Source organism: Epargyreus clarus, unplaced genomic scaffold, assembly GCF_041222505.1.
Source record: "Epargyreus clarus isolate Ecla_fem2 unplaced genomic scaffold, WU_Ecla_fem_2.2 ptg000014l, whole genome shotgun sequence".
Taxonomy (NCBI): Eukaryota; Metazoa; Arthropoda; class Insecta; order Lepidoptera; family Hesperiidae; genus Epargyreus; species Epargyreus clarus.
Window position 1 is genome coordinate 2,894,913 of NW_027332222.1, and position 23,360 is coordinate 2,918,272.

General features: G+C 37.8%; 3 protein-coding genes and 1 non-coding gene across 4 annotated transcripts; 1 reads left to right on the top strand and 3 right to left on the bottom strand.

The window, feature by feature from the left end:
* Positions 1-176: 176 nt before the first annotated feature.
* On the bottom strand, positions 177-5,030 carry RpLP0 (ribosomal protein LP0). The gene is made up of 7 exons (XM_073079468.1): positions 4,944-5,030; positions 4,671-4,761; positions 4,127-4,363; positions 1,961-2,117; positions 1,471-1,595; positions 844-1,080; positions 177-538 (listed from the first exon to the last, which is right to left on the bottom strand). The coding sequence occupies exons 2-7, from the start codon at positions 4,722-4,724 to the stop codon at positions 398-400; spliced, it is 951 nt and encodes a 316-aa protein (XP_072935569.1). The 5' UTR covers positions 4,725-4,761; positions 4,944-5,030; the 3' UTR covers positions 177-397.
* On the bottom strand, positions 2,426-2,558 carry LOC140747627 (small nucleolar RNA psi28S-1192). The gene has a single exon (XR_012102890.1). It is a non-coding gene; the product is annotated as a small nucleolar RNA psi28S-1192 (small nucleolar RNA).
* A 623-nt stretch (positions 5,031-5,653) lies between the features above and the next one.
* On the top strand, positions 5,654-19,485 carry LOC140747188 (PAX3- and PAX7-binding protein 1). The gene is made up of 16 exons (XM_073079469.1): positions 5,654-5,985; positions 6,839-6,966; positions 7,305-7,574; positions 8,138-8,285; positions 8,830-8,931; positions 9,315-9,462; positions 10,707-10,896; positions 11,426-11,549; positions 11,875-12,078; positions 12,268-12,443; positions 13,379-13,443; positions 13,715-13,884; positions 15,025-15,205; positions 15,967-16,100; positions 16,395-16,569; positions 17,400-19,485. The coding sequence occupies exons 1-16, from the start codon at positions 5,826-5,828 to the stop codon at positions 17,452-17,454; spliced, it is 2,430 nt and encodes an 809-aa protein (XP_072935570.1). The 5' UTR covers positions 5,654-5,825; the 3' UTR covers positions 17,455-19,485.
* LOC140747189 (protein arginine N-methyltransferase 9) lies at positions 19,370-22,633 on the bottom strand. Its single transcript, XM_073079470.1, has one exon. The coding sequence runs from the start codon at positions 22,464-22,466 to the stop codon at positions 20,286-20,288; it is 2,181 nt and encodes a 726-aa protein (XP_072935571.1). The 5' UTR covers positions 22,467-22,633; the 3' UTR covers positions 19,370-20,285.
* Between the last annotated feature and the right edge of the window lie 727 nt (positions 22,634-23,360).

Genomic DNA, 23,360 nt, shown 5'->3' on the forward strand with positions numbered 1-23,360 from the left:
ATCATAGCATAAATTTTTAACATCTTTCAAAGTAGCCACGCATTCTATAAACAAATTAACGGACAACATGTTGGCATGTGGCCTATCCTCTTGTAACTTAATACAACTTAAGATAAAATCTTATAAAGTTCCTACAGTAACTTATTTACAACGTCAAAGAAAATAAAAGACAATAATGTTATCAAAGTAGCTTTATTAACTAGCCAACGCTGTTTTGTGAGCCGCCATATGGGCGTCCAACCCGGCGGCGTAACGAGCAGCGTAGCCAGCGGCCACAGTCAACGCGGAAAGGACATTCAATATAAAGTTTACATGTTTGCCGAGATGTTTTCCGACAAGCATAAAGCCTGGTTCACACGATTCGTGTGAGCGAGGCCTAGGTGTAGTAAAGGTGAGCTTAGTCGAACAAGCCGAAGCCCATGTCGTCATCACTCTCCTCTTCCTCCTTCTCCGGCTCCTTCTCCTCCTTCTTGGCCTCGGCGGGCGCGGCGGCGGCCGGCGCCGACGCTGCGGCCACTGCCGCAAACTTGGATGGATCCTGCAAGACATATTCATGTTATTGGAGTTTCTAATTGATGCTACTGAAATCACTAATTTTTATTGACAAAAAGCGACTGAATGGAGTTATTCATAAAAAATACATTATTTTTTATTCCCAAGTAAATGACGATTCTCTTTTATTAACAAAAATAGAAATTTTGAGGTAATTTTTCAACTGTAAACAACTATTCACACACATAAAACATGTGGTATCTGACAAGTTTTCAGTACTTACAAAATACTTTTTAAAACGATCGTGTTTTAAAAAGATAAATTAGTGAAAAAGACCACAAAAAAAATCACCTTAATGAACTCCTTGATAGTGGTAGCCTCCTTGAACTCAACCTCGGTGACGGCAGCGATGGCCAGCAGGTTCTTGAACCCGTTGGCGATGGAGTGCGGCGCGGAGGCCACGGTGGGGTAGCCCATGGCCAGCGAGAGCGCCGCTACATTGGCCACTCCCTCCTGGAACTTGGCGCGCAGGTCCTCCGGCTTGATGTCCAGGATAGCTGGCGCAAAGATGGTTCCAGAGTCGTACACCTGTGGAGAACGCAAATGTCATTTATTAAATGTATCTATTAAATATATCGAGAAGAAAAATATTTTTTTCAATATAACTATTAGCTCTATAAAAGTTTAATTATCAACTATTAAATATTAACTTCAACCTATAACAGTTGTTCCAGTAGTCTCCGAATTAAATTCGATGTATGCGTGTGGTTTTAAAATCAGTACTAAACTGAAAACAACTCAGAAACCACACAGCAAATAATATCCCAAAGGTAAATTATCAGAGTGCACTTAAATGCACACTGTACTCAACACTTTGGGGTTATAACAACCCAAATCTATTTTATTAAAAAATCACAGATGACTGACTTCTATAAAATATGTGTATATTATATGTATGAACATACTTTTAATACATACCTGTTTGACAACAAGACCGTACGAGAATGGAGAGATGTTCAACATGTTGAGGAGAGTTGCCTCGGAGGCGCCCACCTTGTCGCCAGGCTTCAAGATGTGCACATCGTTGATGATTTCAATAGTACCTGAAATTGGAGGTTGATTCATTAACTTGTAAAAAAATATGTACCAAAAATAAATACACTTATTGTTGGCAATGTATCTTCAAAATGCCAGTGCAATGTTTATTACTGAACAACACACTAGGATAAATTTGAAGAGTTAATCTTGTCTGAAAGCGAAGCCATTAGGCTAATATTACGCCTACTGGTATTAGAACAGACACTTTAATAAATCTTTACTTGTAATGTGTTCATTAATAATTTATTTTGTTTTTGATAATTTTGTTCTATTATTTCTAATCTTATGTAGGTAATCTATTGATTTATTATCAATAGAAAGGAACACAATGTTCATGATCCTATTGTTAATAAATAATTGTCATTCTTACCCTTGGAAATCTTGGTGGGGATGGAGAGGGCCTGGAAGAAAGAGGTCTTCTCGGGACCGAGACCGGTGTTGTGCGCCGGGATGACCACGGACAGCGGCGCGATGGCGCCGGGACGGGCGGGCGCGCGCACCTTGTTCTCCAGAAGTTTGTCACGGACCTGAGATAATTATATAAAGATAAAATAAACAATGGCTCATGGATAGATGAAATGTAAGGAATTATTAGAATATTACCTTACATAAATGCATATTAGAAACATAATATGTATGAATAAATGCTCTATTAAAGTGAATAAATAGCAGCAAATTTATACTAACAAATCATGATTGTCATAGGTAACATTTATAAATCTTTTTTTATAATTTTGCAATCTGATAATAAATAAATTATAATAAAAAGTTGTAATATCATGTTAAGTAATGATAAAATCCAACATGAGATAATTAAAACTACATTTAATAGTAAATGTGTTCCTTCAAAATGCCAGTGCAATGTTTACAACAACAACACACTAGGATAATGTTGAAGGGTTAATATTGTCTGAAAGCGAAGCCAGTGTGTCAACAATTAAACACACAGGTATTAGCACAGACATGAAAGTAGGGAGAGACCCATGTGGATAAGACCATTAAAAGAGTCAATATGATAAAAAAAGTAAAATATTTATCATCTCACAGATTAATAATTAATCAGCATGATTCATTTTCATTTCCATTAAAGGCACAGTTAAAAAAATATGATTAATAAAAATTAGCATCAGCTAGCCCATAAGTTCTTTGTGAGGTATGCCTTCCTTCCTCTGGTAAACTCACAGACCTATATCTAAATAGATCCCGCATGTGTACGTATTAGCGTGGCTAACTCGGGTTAAAGGAGGTGGATTCAACTCACTTCGATGAAATGTCATTTAATCCGAAAGTAACATTTGTTGTCATCGGATGTCAATTGACAGCAATAAACATGCCGAATTGCGCTATAATAAATTGTGTAAATTCTACAAGTAAAAGTAGCCACGATAAAGAAAATATTTCCTTTCATACGTAAGTAACGTTTTTCTTAAAATATGTATTATTTATTTTATAATTAATTATTTAAAATTTGTTGTGGTTTCACAATGACAATTAGTTACTGAGTGTGTTTTATCAAATTTTTAATCCATTGCAAATTTTGGTTACAAAGTTGTAAAGCTTCTGTATTAAAACACGCAATGAAAAGTTAAACGATCGATATTTCATCTTGTTGCTTAAAGATGATTGTCATTGGTTATTTCAAAATGAGTACCTGGGGTTGTACATGCCAGTTTCTTGTTCTCGATTATTTAATCGATTTTCGAAATGGATGAATAATAATGTTGTCTTAATAAATATTTTGTAACATATTTTTTTTATTCTAATCATGTTAATGTTTTTTGTTCTTTTTTTAATATTTACCATTAAATTTACAGGTTTCCATTGCGATTACGAGTGCGCCTACGCACAATAAAACAGTGTAAGCTACCTTAATGTAGCAAGTGTTTTTATTTATCATTTTATGTATTTGTTCTTATGTTAAAAAATGAAGCAATTAAGTTTTTCTAGGTCTATTATCCATTTATAATACGGCATATACACGGGGTCTACTGAAGTCAAAGGACTTCAGTTGGCCCCATGCTGAGACTATTTTAACATCAGAATTTAATAAATGTTTAAACAATATTTATTTTGTATTAAATATTTTTTCCGTAGACATTTTGTTTTATTTTGTTGACTAAATTTATGGACGACAAGGTAGATTTTGATAATGATGATTCGGCGACTTTTTTACCAAAATATTGGCAGAGCACTAGTAAAATAAATCTAGACGATTTCTCGAAAATCTATCTTCGATTTTTCGATTTCAAAATCGATTTTTATAGCAGAACCGAATCGACTTTTGAAACGATTTTCTCTCTGACGGAGAATTAACAATGCACATCTCTAAATCTTTCTTGACAAGTGTCAGTCGATCGGATAAAAGTGGCACGCTTGGTTTTCATACAAATGAAGGTACATGTGTCATCTATTTAGATATAGGTCTGTGGGTAAACTCTACTATTGATGACTAAATTATTGTCCTTTTTCTCCAGTAGCCGGGAATATGTACAACGGTGAGACTGAAAGTTATATCAATTATTAGTGCAATACAAACCTCAACAAGATCTCCGCGGGTGAAGACAAAGCCGATGTTGCCCTTGATGTGCGGCAGCAGCTTCTCCAGGGCCGGGTTGTTCTCCAGGTGGTCCTTGATGGCCTTGCGCATCATGGTGTTCTTGCCCATGAGCACGATGCTGTGGCCACGCAGCGAGATACGAATCTGCTGCATCTGGGTCGAGCCCACGTTGTCTGCGCCCACTAGGAAGCATTTTGGGTACTCGTCTAGCAGTTGCTGGAAAAAACACGTGTTTATAAGTATACTGCAAGGCCAGATGATGAGAAAATCTGTATGGTGCAAGTGTAGAACCTAGTTATTGTTAATCAGTAGAAAGTTAACGAGGTTGATATTTAGAAGTAGAGTATTTTCGAACTTCATAAATGTCGCTATCAGATTTAGGGATACAGGAAAAATAACAATAAAATACGCTCACATTAAGTATGTATATAATATGGACTATAATTTACTATAAGATTTCAAATAACATGTTAATTCATGGACCTAACCTAACATGTAAAAAGTGTGGATATAATTTACTTACGATGATCTTAGTAAAGTAGTTGGTTTTCCAAGTATTCTTGTCCTCCCTACCCATCTTGAAGTGAAGTAGGGACTTCGTAGAAATTTAAGGACTGAAATAAAGTTTACGCGTATAGTTGACATCTTTCTCGGCTGATAAACAAACTTTTTAAAAGCACTTAAACTAAAATGAATTGTTGTCCAAATATATTTATTAATGATATACACTCAACAGCAATTTATAGAGAAATTAATAGAAAGATCACAGAAATAAATAACGATTATTTTTACTCACCAAGAAAATTTACAACACGTACACACGACGTGCGGGACAAGAGAGAATCTAGTGTTGTTCTTTGTGTTGCTACTTGCTACCGTTTTACTCGGACTTGTGTATTGTATCCCAGAAAATCGATATTGAAAAATCGAGTAAATTAATAAATATTGTCATTCAGCCACCCACTAAGCCTGACTTAGTGTCTGAATCCTGTCTAATCTCAAATTAAATATAATATACACCGTTTCATTAACCATAGCAAAAACTTTACACATATATAGTCCGCAGCACACTGTTAGTCCGCTCTGAAGTTGTTGCGAGCAGGTGTAGTCACTAGTCATACAATTTGCTATGGCGACGCGACTCATTTGTAATTTCTATACTCAGAGCGGACTAGGAATTTCTCGCGAACTATAAATAATCTATAAGTATAAAATATCTACTACTGAAACAAATGGTAAATGGAGACAAAACGTATATTAAACATATATACTTGTATTAATTTTAAATATACGATAAAATATTATCGCTTATATTAAAGCCCTCGAAACTTGCAATTAATGCACAGTGCATATTATAGGATACTTTAGATCGTAACTCGTATCCACTTATGCAGCACATCACTATATTCATGATGTTTCAATTTTTATGTTTATCTGTGCATTATGTGTACAGATTAAATATAGTTTTGTATACAGATAACATTCTTATTATAAATGTTGCATACAGCCAATATATTGTCTGTGCTCAACACTTCTGCAAAACTGTCAAATTTTCTCCAAACTAGGCGGACGTGTGTAAATTAGGCTACTTATTTAAATTTATTTTACCAATAACGTACTAGGAGCAAGCTGTGTATTATTTTAAATTCTATCATACAAGGAGTAGTTCCTTGTTGCAATGTCTTTATTTCGGAAGCCGAAGAGGATCCAGCGTCGCATATTTTGCGCTGATGATGATGAGGACGCTGACCCAGAGCCCCCGCCGCCGCCCGTCATCAGTCACAATAAGAAAGAAAACAAACCGTTAAAACCTTCCTTGTTAAGTTTTGCCGATGAAGGTAAATACATTGTGCGCTTGACCTTCGCGAAGTCTAGCGTGAAATTAGTTGTTCTAATTCAGAACGCGCCTATTTAAATCACAATACATCATTAGTTCTAACTTCGAAAAATGTGGACATGTTTCTTACGCTAATAATGTGTTAATGTTATTAATTTGTAACTTATATGTAGATAATCTGTATAAGACACATTTCATAATATGACGAAATTGTATTCACAGTTACAACTTTACAAAAGATACTGGCGGTCTAGAGATTCCTTGAAACAAAATTAAAGATGATAATTGGCAATGTAACAACTTATTGACAATTTAAAAATATTAAGTTGCTGAGTTGAAAAGCTTTGTGTGCTTGTATGCTACTACGCATAAATGGATATAAAGATAGGAATAATATTTTACCTCAAATTTAATAATTTCAACAGTTTTCATAGGTGATAAACATATTCTTTATGACACATGGTATTATTTTATTCTTCTCCTAGTAGTAATGTTTATGTATGGTCATTGGTCAACAGTAAACCAAAACATAGTTGATATTTTTAAAACAGTGGTCGGCAACTTTGTTGCCTAAATGAGAGTCATAAACTACAAAAATTAAATAGTCTCACTGTCATAAAATTTGTCAGTGAAAGAAAGGTCATATGGCATATAAATTGCTCTATAATGTAATGTAATATGTATGAGAATTAAGATCTTACAAAGGTCTATGGAAATGAAAGGTTAAGTAGGACCTACAGGCTGCTAGGAGAGGGTCATGGGCCACATATGGCCAGCAGGTCTTAGGTTGCCGACCACTGTTTCAAACCTAGAAATATCAAGTGTTCTTATTAGCAATCCTTCATATTACACAGAGGAGGAAGGAGAGGTGTTCAAGGTGAAGAAGTCATCGCAGAGCAAGCGTCTCTCAAAGCGCAGGGAGAAGGAGAAACGTCGTTTCCCTGACGGTGATAGTAACAAATTAGACAGTAATGGACATGAGGTAATGTGTGTCGTTTTACAAGTATACATCACGTCATAAATTAGTCAATAACAATTGCCTCTAAATATGGATTTTTCTCATAATATGCTTAAAACTACAAAATTTAGAAGTAAAGCAAGAATAAACTTAATTTGTGACCATTATTCTATATCATTTAGGATTGTAAAGACTTCATTTAACGTAATGTAACTTTTACTTTTTTTTTTAATTTGTAACATTGTGATGAATTTTGTAATTTCTGTATTATACTTTTGCAGAGATATTTGAGATTTCACCATAATAATTGATCAAATATTGATTACACCATAATAATGATTCAAATCAAACTTTCCCACCAGGAAAAACAGCCGGAACCAGAGGAGAAACCGAAAGAGGAGACTAGAAAGCTGAAGAAAAAGGTCACGCTGGAGGGGCTGATCCTGTCCGGGCGAGAGGCGCTGGCGGCGGACGGCGCGGGGGACGTGTCGGACGACAGCGGGCGCTCGGAAGACGACAATAGGGGGTTCCACCAGTACCGGCCCGAGTCCGTGCGCGCCGCGCTGGCCGTCGCGCCCGGCCTCATTCCCGACGCCGCGCTCATCCACGCCGCGCGCAAGACCCGACAGCAGGTATGAGAGGTGAGGGCATAGGAGCTGCCGCCAGCCACCGGACTTGCACCCACAGTGCACGGATACAGGAACGTAGGAATGTAATGCAATTTTAGCTAGGTGGCGCTATTCTTGGATGGCCTGCTTGGATGCAGTAAAGTATGGGGTAAGCCATAAAATAAGACATTTACCATTTAAACAAAGTTAAAGCTGTTACATTACCGATCAGAATTACTGACTATTTTTTTTATTAACATTGCTAAGTTCAGATATTTTGTTAATTCAGACAAGCAAACTAAAAAACTAATATTATACTTGTCTTGTTTTTGAAATCAGCAAACTTATTTATTTTATTACGTTTATACAACTTTATTATGATATCCCTGCTCAATCATGAATATTGTACACCCATTACATTAAATAGGTGATAATATTTACAGGTGATAAAATACTTAAGTGTCATGTATAGTGGTATAGTCCAGTGACATAACATATAAGAAGGTCACCTGATCGCATCACAAATGTTTGTTACACAGTGTAGAGTACTATAGAGCATATCTCCAACAATGTTCCACTTCCACCAGGCTCGCGAGCTGGGCGACTTCGCGCCGGTGCCGGAGGCGGCGGGCTCGCGGATGACGCGCGATGATGACGTCGATGATGATGATGATGATGACGAGGACGGCCGCATACAAGTCCGCGGGCTAGAGCTGCCCAGCGACAAACCAACGCGTTAGTGACTTTATATTAATTTACTTTGTAGTACTTAGTGAAGGTCATAGGCATCAGCGCTCTATAGTCTGTGAGGCCCACTATAAAGGCCAAGCACTAGCTTGGCCGACCAACAATGTTAAAATATGACCAAAATAACGAATATTTTCTTGTAGGCATACAATATTACTATTCTAAAATTTTCTGAATATCAAAGCATCTAGGACATATTTTTTATGGATATGGTGATCCATTTCAGGTGAGGTTGTTAAAATATCTAATTCGGCTTTTACTACATATATCTATATTTCATGTTCAAAGCTAAACAAATTTTAACATGACTTATACACATACATAGATACATGCATGACATACACAAATTTTATGAAAAAATTTAGGATCTTTTTCTAATAATTGAACAGCTTTTTAAGCAGGCTATATGCAAAATGTTCCAAATGTATAATGCAAAATATTAATTCAATGAATGGCATATGGGATATTACTTGTGTAGTTGTGTAGAAGGTAGAATAATTTGTATGTTTGTTATAATTTGTATCCAATCCAGGTGGAACGGCGGCGGCTTCGGAGGAGGAACTGGACAGCGAGACAGAGCAGTGGGAGGAGCAGCAGCTGCAGAAGGTCAAGCCGGCGATCGTAGATCTCACCGGTTAGTATTACCGGTTAGTTATTACTATTTAATGATAAGAGTTGGAACTTAAAAATGAATATGATGTTTTCTACACTTATAGTCCCACATTTACATTCTCTGTGATATCCTTACTATGGACACAAGATATGTACATAAACATCGAATTTGTGGCCAGGGAGAAATCCTTGGCCTCTTTGTGTGAATCATGAATTTCGTAATCATATGACTTTCAAAATATGTCTAAGATGTTTTTTAGATTCATTGTGAGGGATTTCCACCTTATATAGTAAAATAAAATCTTAGATCTTCTAATACAAACTTATTAAGCATGGTAGACAATGGCCTAGACCCTTTGTAATTAATAAAAACAAAATACGTAAATGACAATGATTTGTCCGCAGGCGAAGGCGGGATGGAATTAAACCCATTCGCAGTGGCGCCGCCGCCGCCGCGGCTGGCGGACGGCCCGCCGCATCTCCGCCTGCTGTACACAACCACCCAAAACCCGCCGGCCTCGGCGCAGGAGCTCTTGGAGGCCTTGCAGAAGAGGTAGGTCTACGTTTAGAGGGTGAAAACTATTCAATTATTTTCTTGCTAATTTTTTTTATATATAATATAGGAGTAGCAGACGAGTATGCTGTCCACTTGATGGTAAGTGGCTAATGCCGCCCATGGACATCTGTAATCAACCCCAGATAGGATTAGATATTCTTACCTGAGGTCAGCCAACAGATGCGCCGCTACTCCTGAGGACTAAGTTGGAACGCCTGTGAAAAGTATGTCTCACTTACCACAAAGGGTTCTACCACCTTCAACTAATATGAATTGCTAATATGAATTTGTGAAATACTGGAATGAACATTGTATAGTATTTTAATAAGAATTATTAAATGTTTGTGTTGAAACCATGGGCATCCTATTCACAAGGGCTGATGAATGTAAGAGTAAGACTGTACTTTATTAGAAATTTTCTTAGGATCTAACAAAATTTTACATTTTTATAAGCAATGCTATTTAAGGGCGTAATAATAAAGATGTATGTGCAAACATGCTTTTATTTCTCATTTTTTTTTATTTCTGACTGTGGAAATGAAGACTATTTAAAAATGTAGTGTTGCAATTTTTGATCAAAATCGATCTACAAATCATTTTGCATTTATCCTAGAATACTATTAGCGCCATATTTTGAAGAATTGCAGACAGAGGCGGCTTAAGGTGCACGCAACGTGGGCCACTGCCCACGGACTCGCGCTTCTAGCGGTCAACGAAAAAAAAATAGGTTGCTGGAATGAAGCCGTCTCTAAAATCTATTCTATAATTTGTAATATTGTAAAAATAAATAAACTTTTTAGACTAGGGGCCTCCGTTCCAATTTCCGCCTCGGGCCTCCAGCGACCTTAGTCGTCACTGTTTATATTGTATAAACATATGTCTATAGATTAGTAAAGATTACTCACTCCCAACAAGAAAATTTAACTAGTTTTGACAATTGAAATTGTCACTATCATCTATTTTCGTGTTTGTAAAATATTAAAAAAATATAGTCTTTATATCATTTACGAATGAAACGATATTTCTCCGCACATTTTCTTCGATTTCGTGTTTTTGCACCAGTTAGCTGCGCGTGTCGGCATTGTTCCGCGTAAATAACAACATGACAGCCATTAAACGGCTGACAATTCTGTCAGCCGTTTAATGGCCATTAAGCCATTTAATGGCTTCCTTCAATTACAAGGCGGTGAGATATCTATACTTATCTAAGCATATGTCACACAATGTGTCCTCATTCTCAGGTTGACGGAGCTGGAGTCGTCGCGCGCGTCTCTGTCGGGCACGCACGCGGAGCTGAGCGCGCGGCTGCTGGGCGCGGCGCGCGTGCGGGAGTCGCGCGCGGCCCGCTGCGCGCCGCTCGACGCCGCGTACAAGCGCGCGCAGGCGCTGCGCGGGTACGTCACCGACCTCATCGAGTGCCTCGACGAGAAGGTGAGTGATGCGCGGTGAGACCCACCGAGTCACCAAAATGAAGATAGGTGCGAAAAATGAGGGGTAGGAGGAGGCTCTTGGAAATGTACTATTTATCAAGTGACTAGCATATATTATGTCAATTACTTTACTGATGGCCATGATGTACTGTATTCTTTTAAATTAAAGATTTAACAAATGGGTACTTACGTATAATTTTCGGTATTTATTTTAATTTTTAGTGTACCCTGATACAATTGTAAGTTAGGTCTAAAAATAAATTACCATTTTTTCTATCATTCCTCTTAAAAAACAACAGTATTGATAGTGGACCTACGACTCATGCAAATAACAACATGCAATAGGGTGATATAGTAGCATTTTGAATTAGCAAATTTCTAGATAGATCAATTTCAAAAATTAAAATAAAAAAATATTTATTTCTTTAACAATAAATTGGTTTACATAATGAGTGATTTGGCGCCGCCTAGTAAACAAAATATCTATGTTATTGTGTCAACATACATAATATTTGTAATATATGATGCAGATGCCACAGCTGGAGGCGCTGGAGGGCCGCGCGCTGAGCGTGCACCGCAAGCGCTGCGCGCTGCTGGTGGAGCGGCGCCGCGCCGACGTGCGCGACCAGGCGCAGGACGTGCTCGCACTCGCCGGTACGTACAACTTACTTTATACATTACTCAATATCATAAATGAACAACATTTAAGCATGCATCTTGGCTTATATTTCACGTTCTTATGAAGTACATGTAAGCTTTGTAATACTCACTGCAAATAAATTAAGATCCTTTTATGTACCTTATCCTTATGCAAATAAAGAAATTGAATTGAATTGAATTGAACGCTTAATATTTTATTTGTTCGATTAAATCTTGTGTTTCGTGAATTATTATATAGTTTCATATTAGAAAGAATTCCAAACGCATTATTTTCAGGTTTTCAAACAAGAATGTTATTAAATTGTACATTTTGGTATAGCTCGGCCTGGTTCAGCGAAGCCTGTCGACTCTGAAGACAAGCGGCGTCGCGCTGCCGAACGTGAGGGGCGAAGGCGCGCCCGGCGGCTCAAGAGGGAGGCGGCGGCCGCGGCCGCAGGAGGTGCTCCGCCCAATCATCGTGACGGGGACTCCAGCGACGACGAGTTACCGCCCAACGACCACCAACAGTTTGTTCATGAGATTGGTAATTCTTTTTTTAATTCCAAGATCATAATTCATAATGGACGTTATGATTCTGTAGTTATATATTTTTAGCTTAGAAGAATCATATATGTATAATTAGATGCCCTTAGAAACTACCTATGCTTATTTAACAAAACAATGTTGTCCTTTATCTTTGTCGTTACTACATGAATGTTGTTCGTGTGTGCAGCGTCGATCCGCGCGGAGGCGGCGTCGCTGTTCGCGGACGCGCTGGCGGCGTGGCGCGGCGTGCGCGGCGTGTGCGGCCGCCTGGCGCGCTGGCGCCGCCGCCGCCCCGCGCTCTACGGGGACGCCTACCTGGCCGACTGCCTGCCGCGCCTGCTCGCGCCCTACGTGCGCCACGAGGTACTCTATTGTATTGTAACCGCGGCTGGAGAAAGGTGGTTCGTGCTTCACCGCGATTCGCCACAACTGTGTCCCCACCTGACGCATTGCTGGCCACAAATAGAAAAACCATAAATGGTACTTCACCGCACTTTTTCAATACGGTATATAGTCCGATTCATAATTAGGTGTCCAAAATGTAAACAAAGGTGTTGACCTATCAAGAAAATATGTGTCAAATGGCAATTTCTTATTTTTGACAATATTAAATTAATACATCGATAATAAAATAATAATGTAAATAAATTAAAATCAATTCACATTTTCCAATATTTATATTAACTCAATTTCATTTCATACAGTAATAATAATAAAAAACAAGATTAATGAGAGAAAATTAAATTGTGATAATGATCACACAATCGGCATCCAAAACATTTTTTATGCCGCCATTTTTAAGTTTCGTAGTTGATATTATTCATTTTCGTGATCGTGATCGAACTCGATTTTTTTCTAGTTTTCATAGCGCGTTTTTTTAATTGTGTGCAGTTATTAAGTTTTTGTTTTATGTTGAATTTTGTGAAAGTTTTCGTTTCTTGTTAATTTGTTAAGGTTTGCAATACCTGTCATCGAATTTTGACAATGACATTTCTTTGTTTACATTTTGGACACCTAATTATGAATCAGACTATAGGTTAATAGTCAACATACGTCTACATTTGTCAAACTGCCCAAAAAGCCAGCCGCCAACACTATATACACAAGATGAACGCAGAATTGACCGGTAAAAATAATATCTCATTAGATATAAGCCCTTTGTCAAATATTTTTTTGTTTGAAGTATGTATAGACGTAATATAATAAACAAATTGAAAAAAAAAACATATAAAAAATACAACTTTCCTAAGTTATTATAGATTACAGATATTTTTTTAAAATGTTATTATTTTTTGCAGCTCATCTTATGGAATCCCCTGGCCGATGAGGACAACGAGGATTACGAGAAAATGGACTGGTACAAGTGAGCGATTTATATCCACATGAATTGTATATTTTCCTTATAAATTATTAAATGTTAAGAGAAATACCTAAAAAGTTAAAAATTAATATTTTTTAATCATACTTTTATAATTCATACAAATTATTGTGTGACATGAAACTTATTAACAAGTGTTTACCACAAATTGGATACCTAATATTTTGAAGACTATGACACATCTAAAAAGTGTAGTTTTTAGTACATATTTATGATGAAGGGACAATTTTGCAAAATGTTCATGTTTTGTTCTCAGATGCCTTATGATGTATGGGGTGAGGTCAGAGAAGCTATCGAGTGATTCCGATCAGTCTTCCGATGAGGATAATGAACCGGTAGTGATAACAGAGGAATCGGTGCGAGAGGATCAAGATCTCATGCTGGTGCCCACCATCATAGACAAAGTGGTGCTACCCAAGATGACAGGTATGTGTTTATAAGGATATTAACTATCTAACATAACATCAATAAGGTTGAAGTAGTATATCTATGTAGTCCACCTGGTAGTAAGTGATCACTGTTTCACTATAACGCAAAAATACGCAGCGCATTTCTTCATGCAAATATCTGCTTTGCGACAAGCGGCGCCACTGATTGTAAAATGAAATTATTACTTGTTCGTATTTTCTTCACCTTTATCTTATACAGGGTGAATTTTTAAAACGGGCCTTCAGGGCCAAATCCGAAACTATAAGGATTAGCGAAAAATGCTGAAAGGAGTTACGAGGCTGATTTTGATAAAAACTAAAACTGCATCATTACTTTTTTAAAATAACTTTTTCCCTAGCCGGGAATCGAACGAGTTCATTTTGAAAAAATATATACCCTCTATATTATTCCACTATCTGATAGTGTTTAATCGGCTTTAGGTCTGAGAATCTGCTACTATCTATTTTTTATATCCCTAAGTGATAAGGGTTGTTCACCCTTAACATTTTTTTATTTATATGGCAACACAATTTTACCGGGTAAGCTAGTAATTTCTTAAAAAACTAACATCCGTAACTCAAACTATAGATTATACTAAAATTATTCCATATCCGAAATCTATGTAATCCTTATCCTTACTAATATTGTAAATCCGAAAGTAACTCTGTCTGTCTGTCTGGTTGTCTCTTCTTCACGCCTAAACCACTGAACCGATTTTAATGAAATTTTATAGTAAGATAGTCTGAGACCCGAGAAAGGACATAGGATAGTTTTTATCCCGGAAATGCCCCGGGAACTAGGGATGGCGATCTAAGATCGATTAATCGGAGAATCGATCTTTTGGACCCAAAACATCGATTATTTTAATCGATATTAGTAAGGATTGAATTGTAAACTATGCATTGGATCAAGTGATGGTCTTTAGCAAAGTTGAAAATTTTCAGTTTTATGTATGTTAGTATGTTATATTATTTTCTTTTAAACGCGGGCGAAGGCGCGGGCAGAAACTAGTATTTTTAGTAAAGTCATCAAGACTCAGCAGTAGTCCTATCTCGTGTGACAGAAAAGCGCAATGTGGTTATATATTTCGGCCTTAAACAAACTTGAATTCGGCACTAACAACGTATAATTTCGCAGAGTTGGTGGAGCAGGCGTGGGACCCGATGTGCGTGCGCGCGTGTGTGCGGCTGCGGCAGCTGCTGGTGCGCGCGGCCGCGCTGCCCGCCGCCGCCGGCCTGCCGCGCCTCGCCGCCGCCGTGCGCGCGCGCCTCGCCGCCGCGCTGCACGCCGACGTGTTCCTGCCCGCGCTGCCGCCGCAGTCAGTAACACACACCGCACACACCCACCGACACTGCACGCCTCGCTACACACGTAGCGGCCGCGCTGCCCGCCGCCGCCGCCGTGCGCGCGCGCCTCGCCGCCGCGCTGCACGCCGACGTGTTCCTGCCCGCGCTGCCGCCGCAGTCAGTAACACACACCGCACACACCCACCGACACTGCACGCCTCGCTACACACGTAGCGGCCGCGCTGGCCGCCGCCGCCGCCGTGCGCGCGCGCCTCGCCGCCGCGCTGCACGCCGACGTGTTCCTGCCCGCGCTGCCGCCGCAGTCAGTAACACACACCGCACACACCCACCGACACTGCACGCCTCGCTACACACGTAGCGGCCGCGCTGGCCGCCGCCGCCGCCGTGCGCGCGCGCCTACCACACACACACTACACTACACACTTTAGAGCATGCGCATAGTCCGCGCCAAACTTCCAAACCGCTCTGAAATTGTTGAAGGTGTAGTCGGAGAGCTATACAGTCCACCTGATGGTTAGTGGTTACTATCAGTCATTGACATCAGTAATCAACCTAATAAGTATACAAAATTGGATTCCTAGCTGAGGTCGAGTTCAAATATGATCTAAGGACTATGTTAGAACGCCTCATAAAAGTATGAATTCTTTACCACGTCTTTTAAACCAATACAGCAACAAAACACTGCTGTTATTGGGCAGAAACACATTGATTTCTACCACATTCAAACTTTTAGTGTACAATAAAAAATGTTTGTGTTGTATCGTTTTTGCAGGATAATGGAGGGTCCTGGCGGCGCGTTCTGGCGGCGCTGCCTGGGCGCGGGCGTGCGGCTGCTGCGCGCGGCGCTGGCGCTGTGCGCGCCGCCCGCCGCGCTGCACGCAGACCCGCTCGCGCTCGCACTCATCGGTTAGGACTCTTATATTATTGGAACATTTTTATACCTTGCTAGTCTATTCAATTACGGATGCTAATCTTAAGAATTAAGTTGATACAATACAAAAATATTTCAACTTGCCAGGTTCACACTAACCTAGCAAGGGAGAGAATCTAAAATTTTATTACTTTTTTCCAGATAGCTTAACTTTAACTTATTTGACATCGAAAATCTGATGCAATGTATAAATTGTCTCCTTAAAACAATTCATATTATCGTCATATAAACTCGATTGACATAATTTTAACATAATATTGTGCTTGCAGAAACCCTGAGCTGTGCAGCGGGCGCGGCGCCAGGGCCTTCAGCAGCGGCGGCGGCGGCGGCGCTGGCGCACACGTTGCCGCGCGCGGGCAGCGTGCGCGCCGCCGCGCTGCCGCGCCTGGCCGCGCTGGCGCAGCGCGCGCTCGCGCAGCTGCAGACCAACAACCCGCTGCATCTGTAAATATTACTTTTTAATTTTTTTTATATTTAACCTAACGATAAGGCAGACGGGCTACCTGATGGAAAGCGGTCACCGTTGCCTATGGACATTTGCAACACCAAAGTCTTTTTACATCCCTCTTGAAGAGTCCCATGTCATAGTCCTGAGAGAATGCCTCACGAGGAAGTTCATTCCACATTTTGCACGTACGCGGCAAAAATTACCGTCCGAACCGAACTGTGAGGACCGCCACGGATCAAGTTGATGTGGATGGAACCTCATCCTTCGGCGAGTGATGGGATGAAGGAAGGTAGATGTAGACACCAGAATGAACAGTTCCTCAAAACACTCACCATTGTAAAGCCGGTAGAACACGTAGAGGGAACCTATGTCCTTCCGCAGGCATAAGGGCTCTAACCGATCAGAGATCGCTGGGTCATCGACGATTCGCACCGCGCGTTTCTGTACGGACTCAAGCGGGTTAAGCTGGCATTGTGGCGCCCCTGCCCAGAGATGCGAGCTGTACTCCATGTGGGGCCTCACTTATGCTTTATAAAGCAAAAGGAGTTGCCTCCTATTGAAGTACTATAAGTATACCCTACTTCGCTTTTACACGTCCCCGTAGAGTAGAGTTTTACACTATCTACATCAGCTTCTAAGTATACCATACATCACTGGCACATGCCAACAATTAGAATAATTTTGAGATAACAATATCCAGTTAAATTTTCTCTCATCGCATTGAAAACGTCGAAGCAGGTAGTCAAAACAAATGTCCTATTATACATAACATATTTTTATACACAACTCCATAACATCATTTTGATACAATCCCCTGTTTTCACAGAAAAGCGTTGGAGCAAGCGAGGAGCGTTTTGGCAGAAGCGCGCGCAGCGGAATGACAATAGTGCTGTCGTCAAACAGACTACCTGTTCGTACATGGAGTGAGATCCAGGTGTTATATGCAAAGATGCTACGGTTAAACGTAACTGCCACGGTTGTGTACAAGTTGTATAAATGTGCTAAGACTTACCCTTCACTTCGAAAGCTACGTGTTCAATGAGCGACAATACTTTCACTTGTCGTATTGTAATTATTGTTAAACAACATTGTCTTTACAATTTAATGTCATCTTTTTTTCTTATCCTATTATTTTAATGTCAAAGACAAAGAAAATTATACAATAATATAGCTACATCACTAGTATTAAGCATTCATCAATACTAATACGCAGTTTAAAGCAATTACAAACGACGTATAGCATGGTTCAAAATTAGTCGAAGCTCTTCATTTAAATAACTTAAAGAATAGGGCATTTTACAAGTAAAAATTCAAAAATACAATATTGTTCTTTAAATATTCCATAAAAGCAATGAAAAGACATCAGCATATCGTTACGTAATAAGCAATAAACTTGATAAAAGTGATTGTTCTCAAATTAAAAATTCAGGACTTAGTTTGGCATAATTTAACCTTTTTTCTTACAAAATTATTTGTCCTATTACCAGAAATCAGATAAAAACTTAATCTGATTGTAAATAAATAAATTTACTTATGTACGCCCGTACAAATTGATTAAATTTATAAAAAAGAGATACAAAATTGCCCAAACCAGACCATACTGTAATGATAGTATATTATCAAACCTATAAAATATTTATATTTAAAGTTACGTTGTTGATATAGCATTTTTTGCCAAACTTGCTAAAATTATTAGCCTATGTATGGTGTCGGTTTTAGATGTGCATTTGTATCAATTCACTCTTAAAATTTGTCAATAATATTTTATTTATGAAATGATTATAATGGTGGATTTTCATTTGGTATAGTGTTCAGGTCTCAGGTTATTCGAATATATTTATATTTGTCAAAATATTTTGTATACTTACTAAACAAAAAGTTAATTTTATTTTCTTAATCATCAGGCACGTTACTTATTAACGCGTGTTATGATAAACATGTGGCGTAAAATATTTCGGACACATGTGTCTTTTGATACGAGTAAGTGCCTTATTTGCTAAATTATGTCCAATGAACAATGATTAATGTAATGTAACTATACTATTAGTCCTCGGAGGTAGCGGCGAATCTGTCACCGACCTCAGGTAGGAACATCTAATCCTATCTGGGGTTGATAACTGATGTCTATGGGTGGCAGTAGTCACTTACGATCAGGTGGACTGCATGCTCATCTGCTACTCCTGTTATAAAAAAAATTGACAAGTATGCGTGGCATACAAAAATACATTAAATGAAGTTCCACCGCATAAGTCCAAGCCCAAGTATAATATATACGATACAAATTATACATACGATAAATTTGTAATAACGTATGTCCAATATCCATTAGTTCTGCATATTATATTTTATAAATTGATAAATTATTGCTAAGAAACCCAATATTGTTTTGTATTTGTTGATCAGTGTAAATGCATAAATATAAATAAAAATAATGTCAGTCTGATTTTCCGGTGTTTTCTTAAGTTCGTAAAAAGCAGTTTTTACTTATAATAAAAATGCTTGGTGTTTTTTTAACGGGAAGGTATAGAACTTAAGAATCGAAATTCATAATCACGCGATCACTATCAGAAATACTATTTTATTTCGTATAGGGGGGTACTTTTTAATTCACTGGAAGGGTAGGCGTAGGAGTAGGGGTAAGCCCCGTTAGGCGTACACATAACGAAAGCTGTACAGAACAAAATCAAATTAGTTAAATTTTTTGTTCAATTGTAATAGTTTATGCAACAGAATTTCGGCTTTCTTGGTTGATGCAGTATTATTAGCATTGGGAAATGATAAATGAAACACATATAATAATCACATAATTATTGGTTGCATTTTTATTTGACCACATTACTATTTCTTATTTCTTCCTGTTACTAGTGTTCATGTAGTGATCGTAATATGAAAGCTTACATTGGAAGAAATACTTGCAGACAGATGCTTGAACCCATAATAATGGACTGATGAACAAATCTTTCTTTGTTATGTACTTAAGTGCTAAGCATGATTACTACGGCAATAAACATTTGATAAGGGAAATTGAATCTTATTTATTTCCTTCATTTATCAACAACTAAAATTAACTTATTTGAAATAATTTGGATGCAACTCTATATCACAATACCTAATAGATATCACATAAAATTACACATATTACCTGCTAGGATTACACATTGATCAATTAATTATATGTAAAATAAGCAAAACTACTAAGAATAGTCCTGAGAGGTATAGTACCATTAACCCTAAAATAAATACAGTATGCATTAAAAACACAGAATTACTACTTTTGTATTCAAAATCCTTATGTAAAGATTATTCACTGGCATTTATGCCTTTTATGAGATATAAGATAAAAAGTTACTAATATATGTCAATAGCACTAAAATACAAAAACAGCCATATAACACATAATTTTTATAATTTAACACATTAGTATTAATAGCAACTGAAAGAACACAACATTTATAGTAACATTAACACTTAAAACTAAAATAATATTAGAACTAACAGTGAAACCATGTATAACATTTCATGCAAGTAGTATTTTTAAACATTACTACTATAAGAATAAAAAACGACTAGATAAATTCTGCCAGTACACAGATATGGTGCCCTTTCATTATTCAGGTGTCTGTGAGTTACAAAATTTATTTCAAATGGCACCACTCACATAGCTAACACTGATCAAACTCAACTTACAGATTAAACAATCAATTTTTATTAATTATTGAGCCACATTATCAATAATAACCTTGAAAGAGTGGTCATCATCAACACAACATATAATATCAGGAACCTTGTCAACAGCCACTTGCACCTGAGGATCTGCCAGGAAAGCAACACCATCAAGGAAACTCTTTGGTCTGTTGGTTGCAATGGATGGAGTGTATTGCGACACCTTAATCTCGTACCAACATAACACAGCATTTGCAATTCCGTCTTTTATTACAGGACATTCAATTATTTGTGGTTTCATATGTCTACAATAGCCCAAAATTACTGGATTTGATAACGCTGTATACTTGAAATTCATGAAATCCAAACCATTGTTAATAGAAACTTGAAACTTGTTCATGTGATGGGCTATCATGTAACCAGTGTTTGCATCATACACTCTGTTGTGGAAATCCAAACATGGACCATGTATAAGTTGACCCATCACCTTTATATTGTACGGAAGGAACAATCCACCTTCTATGAGATTATTAATTTCCAAAAAATGTGTAATTCGCAGCATTGTTCTATCGAGATTGCCTCTGGGATCAAAGATGTTGTAATAGATTGCATGGAATTTTTTATCTCCCAAAAAATGGTTAGGATTGTTGAAGATCTCATATCTGTCCTGATGAATGTCATAAGCTTGGAATACATTTTTGATGAAGTCTTGATCTTCTTTAATTATAGCATAACAGGATAGAGACTTAACTCCTCCTTTCAACATCATTAATCCAAAGATGGGGAAGGGCGAAAGATCAGCAATGACAATGTCGGAAACCGGTATATGTTGTAGCAGATACATAAATGCTGCATCTGCAGAGGAGGTAATTGTCTCGATATATTTTTCATCATTTAAAAACCTCATTAAATATTCAGAGATTTTTATTTTCATACCATCTTCGGTATCGGTTTTAAGGCCTAACCGCAACCCATTAATCAATTGTAAAGTCACAGTAAATGGATTATTTTGTTGCACCTCTTTTGGCAAAAAATTACTGAAAATTACTTGTTGCCAAGCAGTAGATCTATTTTCACATACAGGGTTGGTAGTAAGCGATATGTTATTAGTCAGGTAGAGGTTGAACCATCCCACAATTGTACTGATCTCACCGCTCATCAGAGGATTCAGCTTAATATTGTAATCCACAACTTGACTCAATTTTGTCTCCAAATCCTTTGCATTGTTGAAATCTATCTTTAGAACAGATTCTGGGTCTGTCATATACAGCAAGTCCTCATACAAGGGTACATCTACACTATCATATAAATCATTTGACAACATAATATTTGTTTCCAATGGAATGTTTAATAATGCCTTAATCTTATTATTCAAATAATATCTTGTCATTAAACTGTCACATTTAATACCTCGGATGAAAAATTCACCTCCAATAGGGAGGACTCGTCCCTTTTCTTGGAGAAGATTTTTGAAAGCATGGTCTAATGATCTTATTATGCCTTCTCCAAATAGAGCCACATCAAACATTTCTGTTATCAACAAGGATTTTTTCCCTCCAATATCAGAATCACTTAGGCTTTGTGATGACTCAGTGACTATTCTAATAGAATGAAAATTATTGTCTAATACAAGACGTTGAGCCATTGAGCTCAATACTGCTACCATTTCAACGCCGACTATGGATTCTGGATTGCACTTGGCTGCATACATGGACAGCAGCCCCGTGCCCGCGCCCAGGTCCAGCACGCTGTCCTTGCCCGACTCCACGGTCTCGCGAATGGCGGCATGATACGAAAAATTGCGAGTTTTGTCATTCAGCATACGATAATGCCATCGTTGTACTAAAGAGAGTTTTACTTCATTTAAGTAAAAATCGGCGTTAACAGAACTGGTGTCATCCCTCAGAATCTGCTGGAATTGATACCAGGCTTCCAAGTAGTGATGATGTCTCAAAAGATATTTCCCCACTTCGCTAAGAATAACACTCTCGCCAGGGAAAACAGTCAGGGCTTTTTTATACGAGGCGAACAGAGTATTCTGATCGCCTTCTCTCTCTAGGAAATATAAAAGGTCGGTAAACACTGTCAGAAATTTTGCCTTGTAGGCTGATTTTAGCCGCGGCAAAATATCAAAAGCTAACAGATAAAGTTCGAAAGCCTTCGATGAATTACCGGCGGCGGCATTGCTCCGCGCCAGAATAATGCATTCCTTCGCGCTCATTTTCGACATTGTAAATTGCTTCAAAGAATACCATGAGTAGACGAATACATTATTAATAATTGATACGATAAGCACTCGAAATTACTTGAATCTTTCAATATTCCATACAATATTCAAGTAACTCTGTAAATTGAAAATTGTATTACAAATTGATTTATTGATTTGAAGTTTCAGGACTTAGGGTTGCCAGTTGCCATAAACAGATTAAAATTTAAATCTCGTATTTTGCCGTTTAAACCTCGTACACTTCATGTTGGTGAACTTAGCACAGCATTTGCCAGCAGAGCACTAAAAAATGAGAGTTCTATTCGCATGCACATGAGTTCTATAGTTCCTGATAGTTTTCAGGAATAGTTCTGGCGATTTCACGGAGATAAAGCAAAATGAAATAATGCTCTGCTAACTTCACACAGCAGAGCATTTTCTACAAAATTGAAAAAAAAGCTATTGATTAGTGTAATTAGCTAATATTTGGAGTTCCTAATAGTTTCCAGTGATAGTTCTCGCGAAATAAACTTAAAAAATAATTTATTGATAAAATAAATTGACAAAAATTTAACCAAAAAAAATCTGCAAAAAGGTTATTTAAAAGTGGAAACTCGTCGATTTTGCAAAGCCTAGTAATAAAATGATACATTTGTACAATAACTGACCCAGGAACTCACACTAAAGTGCCAGCACAGCATACTAGAATAGTACAAATCGGAAAGATTTTCGACAAAACTTTAATATTATTTTCACGTAACCAGGGGGAAGGAACTCAGCGGTTTTACATAGGCTAGTAATATGGCTACAATTTAAAAATATAACCAATCCTAGAACTCACACTAAAGTGCCAGCAGAGCATACTAGAATAGCAAAAATCGTATGGAGTTTCGACAAATATTTTTTTTTAAATTATTT